The 13,753-nt window shown below is 37.4% G+C and overlaps 1 protein-coding gene across 2 annotated transcripts in view; it reads left to right on the forward strand.

Moving 5' to 3' along the window:
• Window positions 1-13,753, forward strand: part of UCHL3 (ubiquitin C-terminal hydrolase L3) — a 57,292-nt gene that overhangs the window by 7,909 nt on the left and 35,630 nt on the right. For both annotated transcript variants that reach the window (XM_047756221.1, XM_047756222.1), the window contains exons 3-5: window positions 7,988-8,116; window positions 12,250-12,406; window positions 12,773-12,858. In XM_047756221.1, the coding sequence (XP_047612177.1) occupies window positions 7,988-8,116; window positions 12,250-12,406; window positions 12,773-12,858 (372 nt within the window). The remainder of the gene's footprint in view (window positions 1-7,987; window positions 8,117-12,249; window positions 12,407-12,772; window positions 12,859-13,753) is intronic.

Raw genomic sequence — 13,753 nt, forward strand, 5'->3', positions numbered from 1 at the left:
AGTGAAAATGCTGGACCCTTAACCTAGTGCGCCACCAGAGAACTCCTGAATAAATTTTATATAGCTGCATCATGCTCCAGAAAATCTTTCTTAAAATTATCTTTAATGTGGTCATGAATCTTTTGCTTGAATATTTCAGTGAGAAGTCTTCTATTTCATAAAGTGGTTTAGGATTTTTTAATTATAATTAGAAAAATATGTAATAATATAGAGTAATTATATTTATATTTCTTTTTATGGAAACAAAATCTGCTTTTCTGGAACTTCCTTCAGTTGTCTGTATCTTCCCATTGAAACCACACAGAGTAAATCTAATTGCTCTTTCATGATATCACTAAAAATATCTATGGAAAAGGATTACAACAATTTAAGTCTTCTCGGAACTTGCCCAGATTCTCCAGCGGTGATGTCTTCCAAAACCTTATTACTCCTGGTCACCTTTCTTTGAGCCAGCTTCTGTTTGCCATCATCCTTCATAAAATAGGCCTCCCAGAGCTGATATCATATTCCACTCTGAATAATCTATGTTGAAATAGTGCATTACTACATTATCCTGAGTAACACAGCTTTTAAAGCAGATCGGCATGGCATCACTCATGTTGACAATTGTGTAGTCAGTCCATATTGTTAAGTAAACTCTTTTTCTTGGTAGCTACGTCAAGTGTTTTCAGTATTTTGCCATTCTATACTTACATACTTTCATTTTTGTTTGTTTGCTAAATATCTATTAAAATTGATTTTGGAGAGTTCCCATTGCGGTTCACTGGGTTAAGAACCCAGCATTGTGTCAGTGAAGATGTGGGTTTGATTCCCCAGCACCAGGCTTGGTGGGTTAAGGATCCGGTGTTGCCATGAGCTGTGGTGTAGCTCACAGACTGGCTCGGATCCAGCATTGCTGTGACTGTGGTGTAGGCCGGGAGCTGCAGCTCCGATTTGACCCCTAGCCTGGGAACCTCCATATGCCTTGGGTTCGGCCCTAAAAAGAAAGTAAATAAATAAAATTCATTTTACTAGTTTCCCTACTTTAGGAGCCATTGTTTTCTCATTTAACTGTCAGTTATTCTCCTAGTTCTGCATCTAGCAGTTATTACTACTAGTATAATATCAGACAATTACTAGGTAATTATGATTGCTGTAATAACCCAAATCATTAGTAAAGTAGTAACAAGGCAGAGACTTGCTGTCCTGAGGAGGCTATTAAAGACCAGAGCAAGTGGCTTTAGAACAAATTTGAAAGGAAGGTAGATTTTATTTTTCCATTTTTAAAATTAATCAGATGTTAGATTTTTTTTGTTAACCGACTGTCACCTAAAGAATGAGGAGGAATTCATTAAAAACAAGAGAGAGAGGCTAACCGTTTTTGAGATAGAAGTCCAGTTTGTGTGCAGAAACCCGATGGAAAGAGATGGTCGCTGATATTTTGAGAACTCTGTGGCTCAAGTTAGTGAGCAAGGTACAAAACGATACCTCAAGCAGCGGGAGGCAAGTAAACAGGTCCCAGAGCAGCCTGAGCTTTGCATGTGGGCTCTAGCGACCTGACCTTGAAAAGTCACAGAACCTTCCACGCTCAGTTTCCTCACTGGTGAGAGGATGTGATAAAACCTCCCTTGCCAGCTGCAGTAAAGGTGAAGTGTGTTAAAGCTCCTAGCATAGTTTCTGATACATGATACTCTTTAAAAGCATTTACGAATAATTTTTTTTTGCTTTTTAGGGCCACACCCCCAGCATGTGGAAGTTCCCAGGCCAGGGGCAAATCAGAACTACACCTGCCAGCCTGCACCACAGCCACAACAATGCAGAGCCTGAGCTGCGTCTGCAACCTACACCACAGCTCGCGGCAACGCTGGATCCTTAACGCCACTGAGTGAGGCCGGGGATTGAACCTGCAACTTCATGGTTCCTAGTCGGATTTGTTTCCACTGCACCACGATGGGAACTCCATCTTTTTTTTTTTCAAATAACTTAAAATATTTTGTATTTGGTGGAAATTTTATCTTTGGACCATTGAATAAAAAGGATTAGTTAAGCGGGGATCTTTAATGGGCATATGTTCTAATTTACTAATTATTTTTCTCAGCAGGCCAGACTTTAGTGGCATTATGAAAATTCAGTGAGTTAAGTTAGAAGTTTTTTTTTATTATTTTATGACCCAGTGTTCAAAAAAAGCCAGAAGACTATCAACTATAATGGAAAAAATAAAAATCATAAAATAATAAAAAAATAAATGCTTAAAAAAAAGGCCAGAAGACTGATATTAGAGATTATGAATCCCTTCATCATGCTTGATGCAAATAGGATGCTCATCATTGTGTAGAGATGGCTTTGCAAATCCGTATAGTGTATAGAATACTTTGTGAGTAGTCTGGAGAGTTTTTTTGGAATAATTTTGAAATTGTTGTTTTGTTTTCTCCCTGTTTTGTAAATTTAAACAAAATATGTGAATATCAATTCTGTAGATTTGTATCTCAGCAACTACATCTAACTATTATAAAAATAACACCTTTCTTTCTTTTTTTTTTTTTTTTTGCTTTTTTAGGGCCACACTTGCAGCATATGGAAGTTCCCAGGTTAGGGGTCGAATTGGAGCTGCACCTGCCAGCCTACACCACAGCCACAGCAACACAGGATCCAAGCCATGCCTGTGACCTATACTGCAGCTTGTGGCAATGCCGTATCCTTAAGCCACTGAGGAAGGCCAGGGATCGAACCCACATCCTGATGGATGCTGGTTGGGTTTGTTACCACTGAACCATAACAGTCCAAAAATAACACTTTTTTTAAAATACTGGAAAGTAAAAAGTTGAGTTCCCATGATCCAAGCCAACTGCTGTTAATGTTTTAGAGAATTTCTTTTTAATCTTTCTATTTTATTATGATCATCACGCATACAGGTAGTTTCCTTTGCTTTTAATTTATAAAAGTAAGATAGCTTCGTAATTTTAAAAAAAAGTGAGAGATCAAAGTTGAAGACCCTTTTCTTCACCTTTTCTCCACTTCCCAGATGTAGTTACTACTAATAGCTGCTTTCTTATTCTTTCTATTCATATGATCACTTCCTTTGTGCATCTGACTCTTACTGATCAGGCGTCAGAGGCTGCATCAGGTTGCGTTGCTGTACTTAATAGATATTAATTGAATTGAACTTCTTTTTACCAATCTTAGTTGATTGGCAATGTGAGTAAAAAGTCAGGGAAAAGTATGATTTCAGTTAAATTTTAATCATTTTTATATTTTACTTAATCTGTTATTTAATCATTGATTGTGTCCTTGGTTTGATGCTAATCACCGCTAATAGTTGCTGCCTTTGGAGCTTGCTAATTTTTATACTCTTTAGCTTTGGTTGACGTGGAATAAGTTTACAGCTTCAAGATAATTTACCAATTTTGTCCAGACTGTTTTTTCACTAAAACGTTGAACTGTTATTTTCAGTTTGCAGCGCAGATGTGAAAATTACTCTGTTATGTGTACATCTTGTTTTATAACATCATAGCAGTATGGCTTTTGGAAGCTTATAAAATGAAGTAAATTTAAATCCTTTTATCAGGGTTTATCGTACTTTGGCCTGATAGTATGCCTTTTAGGGCTTTCAGTTCTGTGTAGGAAATATTTGGAATTGATAAAATAAATGCCCCATTTTAGATTAGAAGCCAAATGAATCTTTACTGCCTCTTTAACTTCGCACAAATAAGAACAGATATCTATTGAATAAACATAGCAGAGACTTGTAGACATACAGATGGCCAGATCATCTATTACAATAGAAGAAACACCGTCTTTAACAAATGCAGCAAATTTGTTGCAAGTTCAACAAATATAACTTGAATGGTCTCTGGTTTGGTTAGCCACACTGCTAGGCAATGGGGTTAAAAAGATTAATAAGACACAGTTCCTTTCCTTGGGTTTGCAGTCAGTTTTAGGCCTCTTGGTTTCTAGGTAGAATTAAATATTGAGGAGGGCACAGACTAAGAATTTCAGAGAAAGTGGAAAAGGGCGAAGGAAGTAGTTTGTAATACTTCGTTGGACTTTATTAAAGTCTGGAATCATGAATAGGAATCAGCTGAAGAAAAGGTATTAGGTAGAGGAGTCCATTGATTTCTGTGGCCCTGGACTGTTAGAGAGCATGTGACTCGATGAACCTAATAGATGTTGAGCACATTCTGCCAAGAAAAGTTTTAAAATTCAGTTATATTTCTTATTAAATATATCTAGGACCTTGTTTTTGACCAGCCATGTTATTATTAAGTAGAGTTTCTTCCACAGGTAAAGAAATGGAGAGAAGTGGAAAGTAGCCCTTTAATCAGGAAGGTCTTGTTTTACACAACTGACTGGGAGATGAATAACACTGTTTATGTAATACAGCATGGTTTCTATGGGTTTTGCAAGAGCTCATTTGCTGATCTAAGTGCATGTGATTGTTCTTCAGGAAGAAATGCCCAAGGCATCTCTTTGTTTTTGAATCTCAGATAATGTTTAGACCAGTAGATACTGCAATGTGTTCTTGAGGTAAGGCAGAGTGATGCATTTTTTTCACCTTTTTAAAAAAATTAAAGTACAGTTGATTTACAACGTTGTGCCTATTTCTGCTGTACAGCAGAGTGACATAGTCATACATATATGTACATTTCTCTTTGTATAGTATATTCCATCGTGGTCTATCCCATGAGACTGGATATAGTTACGTGTGCTGAACAGTAGGACCTATTGCTTATCCATTCTAAATGTAATTGCATCTGCTCACCCCAAGCTCCCAGTCCATTTTACTCCCTCCTCCCTCCCTGTTGGCAACCACAAGTTTGTTCTCTATGTCTGAGTCTGTTTCTGTTTTGTAGGTAGATTCATTTGTGCCATGTTTTAGATTCGACATATAAGTGATGTCATATGGCATTTGTCTTTCTCGTTCTGACTTGCTTCACTTAGTATGAGAATCTCTAGTTGCATCCATGTTGCTTCAAATGACATGATTTCATTCTCCTTGATGGCTGAGTGGTATTCCATTGTATATACATACCACATTGTCATAACCCATTCATCTGTTGAAGGACATTTAAGTTGTTTCCATGTCTTGGCTATTGTGAATGGTGCTGCAGTGAACATGGGGTGCACATATCTTTGAATTGTAGTTTTGTCCAGATATATGCCCAGGGGTGGAATTGCTGGATCATATGGTAGTTCTTTTTTTTGTTTTTTTTTTTTTTCTGTTTTTTTACCATTTCTTGGGCCGCTCCCGTGGCATATGAAGGTTCCCAGGTTAGGGGTTGAATCGGAGCTGTAGCCGCCGGCCTACACCAGAGCCACAGCAACTTGGGATCCAAGCCGCATCTGCAACCTACCCCACAGCTCACGGCAACGCTGGATCCTTAACCCACTGAGCAAGGTCAGGGACCGAACCCGAAACCTCATGGTTCCTAGTCGGATTCGTTAACCACTGAACCACAGTGGGAACTCTGTGTTTTGTTTTGTCTTTTTTTTTTTTTTTTAGGGCCATACCCTGTGGCACATGGAGGTTCCCAGGCTAGGCGTCTAATCAGAGCTACAGCTGCGAGCCTATGCCACTGCAACGCCAGATCTGAGCCACGTCTGTGACCTACACCACAGCTCACTGCAACGCCGGATCCTTAACCCACTGAGCGAGCCCAGGGATTGAACCTGCAACCTCATGGTTCCTAGTCGGATTCGTTTCCACTGCACCACAACAAGAACTCCTGGTAGTTCTATATTTAGTTTTCTGAGGAGCCTCTATACTGTTTTTCATAGTGGTTGTACCATTTTACATTCCCAGCAGTGAAGAAGGGTTATCTTTTCTCTACACCCTTTCTAGCATTTGTTACTGTAGACTTATTAATTAACTGCCATTCTGACCAGTGTGTGGTGGTAACTCATTGTAGTTTTAATTTGCATTTCTCTAATAATTAGTGCTGTTGAGCATGTTTTCATGTGCCTACTGGCCATCTGTGTGTCTTCTTAGGAGAAATGTCTATTTAGGTCTTCTGCCCATTTTTGATTTTTTTTTTTTTTTTTTGCTGTTGAGTTGTTTGTATATTTTGGAGATAAGCCCTTGTTGGTTGCATCATTTTCAACTATTTTCTCCCAATTTCATAAGCTGTCTTTTTGTTATTTTTTTTTATGGTTTCCTTTATTGTGCAAAAGCTTGTAAGTTCGATTAGGTCCCATTCATTTATTTTTGTTTTTATTTCTATTGCCTTAGGAGACTAACAGAAGAAAACATTTGTATGGTTGATGTCAGAGAATATTTTTTCTCTTCTAGGAGTTTTATGGTTAATGATGCATTTGTAATATGACTTTTTATTTCCTCTGCTCCTTTTTTTCTAACAGGTAAAATTTAGTTTTAATGGTGTCCTTTTTAAAATCATCAGCTTTATTCATTAAAGTCATTTATTAAGTTTACTATGAAATTGACATTTTCATAGTTCTTTTTTCTTTTGCTATCTGCAATAGATTATTTTCGTTTGAGTTCATGAGTTTCAAAAAACCACTGATATTTTGTTTTCCTTTGAGTTCTTAAGAGTTTCAAAAAACCACTATTCTTTTGTTACAGTTGTTTTGCTAAATATAAAAGACAATGAAATCGAGTAGGTTTCATTGTGTATTGGAAGTCAGGAAGCCAGTAGGTTACTTTTTATATCAGGCATTTTCTGGTGTTCACACAAGTCACGTGGACTCTTTTGGCCTTTTTTTGCTCATCAATATAACTGTCTACTATCCATCTTTAAACTATCAGGCGTCATTTTTAAGAGATCTTTTTATTTGCAGTATAGTGGGTTTACAGTATTGTGTTAATTTCTGATGTATAGCAAAGTGATTCAGTCATACATGCAGATATATATTATATATCTATACACACACATTCTTTTTATTTATATTCTTTTTCATTGTGGTTTAATCACAGGACATTAAATATAGTTCCCAGTGCTATACGGCAGGACCTTTATGTTATCCATTCTAAATGTAATAGTTTGCATCTGCTAACCCTGACTCCCACTCCATCCCTCCCCTGCTCCCCTCCCCCCTTGACAACCACAAGTCTGTTCTCTGTCAGGCATCATTTTTGATAATTAAGATAAACCTAATGTTGATTTACTACTAAAATAATTCTTTTTTTTTTTTTTTCAGTCTTTTCTAGGGCTGCTCCTGTGGCATATGGAGGTTACCAGGCTAGGGGTCCAATCGGAGCCGAGGCTGCTGGCCTACACCAGAGCCACAGCAACACGGGGTCCGAGCCACATCTGCAACCTACACCACAGCTCACGGCAATGCCGGATCTTTAACCCACTGAGCAAGGCCAGAATCGAATCCGCAACGTCATGGTTCCTAATCGGATTCGTTAACCACTGAGCCAATACGGGAACTCCTAAAATAATTCTTTACATACTGGAACTTAGATGTATTTGCTTAGAAGTGAAATGTTGGAAATGAATTTAACATATCAACCAAACCACCTTGTGTATGTTTGGTGAAGTCCTGGCTTATTATATTCAATCTAAAAGAAATAGATTTTGAAGAAAAAGGTTTGTAAATTTTACTATTTTATTTTTGTCTTTTTTAGGGCCACACCTGTGGCATATGAAGGTTCCCAGGCTAGGGGTCTAATTGGAGTTGTTGCTGCCGGACTATGCCACAGCCACAGCAATGTGGAATCTGAGCCATGTCTGACCTACATCAGAGCTCACAACAATGCCGTATCCTTAACCCACTGAGCGAGGCCAGGGATCAAACCCACAATCTCATGGTTCCTAGTCGGATTCATTTTCCTGTGCCATGACAGGAACTCCTGGGTTTGTTAATTTTAAATGTTAACTGGTCTAAATAAAATTGCTATTTATGGAAAACCTGCTTTACTTCTGTCTAAGGGAACCTCAGTAATATTTGTACCTTCCATTCCCTTTTATGTATCAGGTACATAGTACATACACATCGATTATTTCTTTGTTAACAGTATACTGTACTGATTTTTCCCCCCTTTTACCAGTTTCTCAAACAACTAGGTCTGCATCCTAACTGGCAATTTGTTGATGTATATGGAATGGATCCTGAACTCCTTAGCATGGTACCAAGACCAGTGTGTGCAGTGTTGCTTCTCTTCCCTATTACAGAAAAGGTAATTGTTAAGTAAGATGTAGTTTCTGGTGAGTACAGACTTCTCTTTCAATGTTGAATTAAAACCATGCTCTTCTTTAAGGACAAATGACTCCCTTCTTGCATAAAATGAGGAAATCTAGGCAATGGGGACACCTAAAAAATCTGTTTTATTCAAGAGGTATATTTAGATTTTGACCTATAGGTTGACAGTGAAGCCTTGAGTCAGTCTTTTCAACTCGGGTTAGTTTTCTCTTTTTATGAAATGTGGTTAGTTTGCCTCAGCGGTTTCAATGTGACATTTAATCACATTTTGATGTATATACTTTAGAAATGTTAAGTACTAGGATCATCTTAAACCTGGCTTAGAATGTGTCTGACATATGAATAAAGAATATTCAGGTTTTCAGTATATAAAAAATGTAAATGTTTTCTATACAAAATATAAACAAATCTTTGTCTTAAGGAGATAGTTGTAACTAACGACATGGTTTACATTATTTTCAGAATAAACTTGACTTGGGTGGGAATCATTAAGCTTAAATACAGTTTAATTGGCAGATTTTGGATGCATTGGGGATTCTAAATAGCTATTCTTGGATCTCTGTATCTAAATTCAAATCTCCATATTCCAGGCCTTTCTTCTAGAATGATGTCATGTAGATATATGTATTATGGAGCCAGAACTTTTAAGGTCATTTTAAAACAGCTTTGAGTCAATATCCTTCTGATTTTTCTTTTTAAACTTAGAAATAATAAGATGAGCTCAGCATTGTAAAAAATGAAGTAAATGTTTGGGAAGATGTGAGAAAAATGAGTAAGTACTTACACTTACTTAAGTAAGTAGAGAATATAGTGGTATCCACCTCTTTTTGATATCCCTTGCAATTTGATGGATCCCTGTTTCCGCTCATAAGTGACATAATAAAGTCACTCTCAAAAGATACCTGCTGAATGTTTTAGAAGATATAAAGTGTTTCAGTTTTCTAAGTTCTAATTTAGAAACTGGTTATGTAGTTGTGAATGGTTTCAGCACACTAACAGCAAAAGAACTGTCATGGATACCTCATTATTCTTTAAATAAAGTCCGCTGCAGTATTTAAATGTACTTTGTCGTAGTCCTTACCAGCTAATGAATCATAGGTGGAGAGGCTATAAGTTTATTTCTCTGATACTTTTATTGTCTCTTAACTGTATTTTTTCACTATGGTCTGCCATAATTACTTTTCCTCTTTTCCTCTATCATTTTAAGAAATTGATGCATTTCCTGTATCATTTTAGGGTTGTTTTCCTAAACGGGAAATCTGGAGAAGTTATCAAATCACAGTTTCCTTTGTCACCAGGGAACATTGATCTTTTTTATTATTTATTTATTGATTTTGTCTTTCGTACTTTTTTTTTTGTCTTTTTGCTATTTCTAGGGCCACTCCCGTGTGGCATATGGAGGTTTCCAGGCTAGGGGTCCAATCGGAGCTGTAGCCGCCGGCCTACGCCAGAGCCACAGCAACGCGGGATCCGAGCCGCGTCTGCAACCTACACCACAGCTCACGGCAACGCCGGATCGTTAACCCACTGAGCAAGGGCAGGGACCGAACCCGCAACCTCATGGTTCCTAGTCGGATTCGTTAACCACTGCGCCACGACGGGAACTCCCTGTCTTTTGTACTTTTTAGGGCCGCACCTGTGGCTTATGGAGGTTCCCAGGCTAGGGGTCTAATCTGAGCTGTAGCCACCAGCCTACACCAGAGCCACAGCAATGCCAGATCCGAGCCTCGTCTGTGACCTACACCACAGCTCACGGCAGCTCGGGATCCTTAACCCACTTGCCAGGGATCTAACCCGCAACCTCATGGTTCCTAGCCAGATTCGTTTCCGCTATGCCACAACGGGAACTCCGATCTTTTTTATTTTTATTTTTATTTTTATTTTTTTTGGTTTTTACGCCGATGGAAATTCCCGGAGCTACAACTGCTGGCCTGGGAATATATACAACCTATACCACAGCTCACAGCAACGCCAGATCCTTAACCCACTGATCGAACCCTTATCCTCCTGGGTGCTATTTGGCAGGAAACATTGATCTTAAACAACAATAACAAACTAAACTGTAGGACCATATAAACATTTCGGCATAAGACCCTACTATATTGAGCCTTTGTGTTTTTATTTTTTTTTTTTATTTAAAAAATTTTTTTGTCTTTTTGCCTTTTCTAGGGCCACTCCCGCAGCATATGGAGGTTCCCAGGCTAGGGTCTAATTGGAGCTGTAGCCACTGGCCTACGCCAGAGCCACAGCAACGTGGGATCTGAGCTACATCTGCAAACTACCCAAAGCTCACGGCAATGCTGGATCCTTAACCCACTTAGCAAGGCCAGGGATCGAACCTGCCACCTCATGTTCCTAGTCAGATTTGTAAACCACCGAGCCACGATGGGAACTCCTGAGCCTTTGTGTTTTTAATCAGTTGAACTTATATGGGTGAATTAATGGTTCAGAATTTATAGTAAAAATGTTATTTAAGAATTTGATTTAAAAGCATCTTCACAAAGATTGTTTTTTTAAGGCATACATACTTTTGTTGTTAGAAGTAGTTCCTTAATTATGGGTTTTCAGTAGGCATCATTTGTTTCTTTTATTCCAAAGATCAGCTAATAAATATTTTCAACTTTGCGGGCCTTACAGTCTCTGTTACAGCTACACAGCTTTGCCATTTAGTGTGAAAACAGCCATAGACAATACAGAAATAAAGGAGGCAGCGGATCAGATTTGGCCTGTGGGCTGTAGTTTGCTGACTTCCTACTCTATTGGAATCTGAAAACTATAGGAAAACAGTAAAACGATAATCTTTCTACCCTCCTCCTTTTCCCTCCTCATTTTTAAACCTTATTTTTAAAATTCTTTTTGCAATTGGGAAAATGAGGCACAGAGACATGATATAACTTGCCAGAGTCACATAGCTAATAATGCCAGAGCTGGGTGGTGGATTCAGGCAGTCAGATGTAGGCCCACACTTTACATTCATTACGGTACCATATTGTTTTTGTAACCAGTTATTATAGGTAATGGTGAATGTTATGAATGTCATATGTCTATAAATATAGTGTGAATTTTGTTAATACAATATGACTTAACAATAAATGGTTAAATCATATCGGATTAAATCGTTTCTAGTCGGATTTGTTAACCACTGCGCCACAATGAGAACTCCTAAATGTAATTCTTACTATATTTTTAAAATATTTACTTTATGTATGCATTGAAAAGCCTGAAAGGATATACAAAAGCTGAACAGAGTTTATCTCTGGTACAAGATATGACTGGAGAATTTTTAATTTCTATTTTTCACAAAAAGACAAAAAAAAAATTACATTTATACCAACCTATAACCACTCTATAATCATGGACAGATTTCTTAGAATATGTAAGTCTGTTTTATTCTTTTTAACATGCTTTGTGGTATTCCATTAAGCTCTGGCATGTTAACCAAATCCCCATTGATGGATATTTAGAACTTACCCAGCTTTACATTTGAGTTCTTTTATCTTTTTTTTTTTTTTTTCCTGTCTTTTCTAGGGCCACACCCTTGGCATATGGAGGTTCCCAGGCTAAGGGTCTAATCAGAGCTGTAGCCACAGGCCTACACCAGAGCCACAGCAACGCAGGATCCAAGCCACGTCTGTGACCTACACCACAGCTCACGGCAATGCTGGATCTTTAACCCACTGAGCGAGGCCTTGGTTCCTAGTCAGATTTGTTAACCACTGCGCCATGACGGGAACGCCTTTTTTTTTTGTAAAGTTAAAAAGAATTGTACGCTTGTCAATTACTCATAGGTATTTTGTTTAGATACTTTTTAGACTTTGACCCATTAGCATACATTGATGATTCTTTTTCTTTTTTTTTTTTTTTTGTCTTTTTAAGGCCACACTCTCGGCATATGGAGGTTCCCAGGCTACAGCTCAGATCCAAGCTACAGTTGCCCGCCTACACCACAGCAAAACTGGATCCTTAACCCAATGAGCAAGGCCAGGGATTGATTCTGCGTCCTCACGGATACTAGTTAGATTTGTGCTGAGCCATGAAGGGAACTCCCTTGAGTCCTTTTTAGTATTCTTTTCAAATGTAGAGCATTGGCTTTTTTTTTTTTTTTCATAGTATGAAGTATTCAGAACAGAAGAAGAGGAAAAAATAAAATCTCAGGGACAAGATGTTACACCGTCAGTATATTTCATGAAGCAAACCATCAGCAATGCCTGTGGAACAATTGGACTAATCCATGCTATTGCCAACAATAAAAACAAGATGCACTTTGGTAAATAACTTGTCATTACCTTTATCTTTGTCTCCTTAAGTTTTGTTAACCTGTTGAGCAGTAGATGGTGCTCTAGTTCCTTCTTTTAAAGTATTAAAGAAAGTTTTTCTTCCCAGCTTTCTTTTATAATGGAAATGTATATACTATTAGAAGAAGTATTAATCCTTCTCATTCTTTTATATTTTTGATAAACAGAGGTTTAACAAATAACTTAAGCTCTGTCATTTCATCCTGGTGTTGTTATATTCCTAACTTATCATTGAAAGGATTTTACCTGAAAAATAGTTAGCGTACTTCTGGTTTTTCATATATCAGTTTCTTTGAGATATCAAGCCTTTTCAACTTTATCATCTTTAATATTCTCAGAATCTGGATCAACCTTGAAAAAATTCCTAGAGGAGTCTGCATCAATGAGCCCTGAGGAACGAGCCAGATACCTGGAAAACTATGATGTTAGTACCTTTTTCTGCCTGGATCTCATGTGTGGGCACGGATCTGTGGGGTTGTAGATTCTGTTTGGGGGTTTGCCTTGAAACTATAGTTTTAAGCAGTTATGGCTTCTGTTGTATCCATTGAAAAGGCCTTCTGTACTTTCCAGGTAACATTATTTGAAATACCCATAAATGTTGATAAATTGCCACTTCCTTTCTACATTCAGAGCTGAATAAGAGAAAAAAGGCAGTTTGATTTACAGAGTTATAAAATATCTTATGGTTGACCATTCCTTATCATTCCCTCCCTGTAATAAATATATGCTTGGCAATACCCTGTGTGTCTTTCACTGGGAATTTGGAACAAGGCAGAAGACCAAAGGTTTAAAGGTAGATGTTAGAACATTTTCTAGCTGTTTTATCAGTGTAATAATATTTTTGCATGTGTAAAGTCACAGGCCACATAGTCTAGTTTTAAATGATTGTATCATTTCATAGAATTATTTAAAATTGGTATTTATCTTTTATTACATTTAAATATATTTCTCTTTTGAAAGCTTCTTAAGTAGATTGTAAGTTCTTTGAAATTAGAAACAGTATAATGTATACATTATTTGGCTAGAATATGTGCTATGCAGAGTTTATACCCAGTAAATCCATTGATATGATTATGTTTTAGCATTCGAATATATTTTGATTAAGTTGCTTTAAAAAATCTGCAGCTCTCATAAAAGTCTTAATTTTATATAAAAATAAAATGAACACCATAAAAGTCACCAGTAATCCCGCCAATGAGAGGTAGCCACCATTATTTTTTATACAGAGTATATAAGTGTATACACAATTTTTAAAAACAAAAATTTGATCATACTGTAATATTGTTTTATAACTTGCTTTTTTCACTTAACTTATCACA

Source organism: Phacochoerus africanus, chromosome 13, assembly GCF_016906955.1.
Source record: "Phacochoerus africanus isolate WHEZ1 chromosome 13, ROS_Pafr_v1, whole genome shotgun sequence".
Taxonomy (NCBI): Eukaryota; Metazoa; Chordata; class Mammalia; order Artiodactyla; family Suidae; genus Phacochoerus; species Phacochoerus africanus.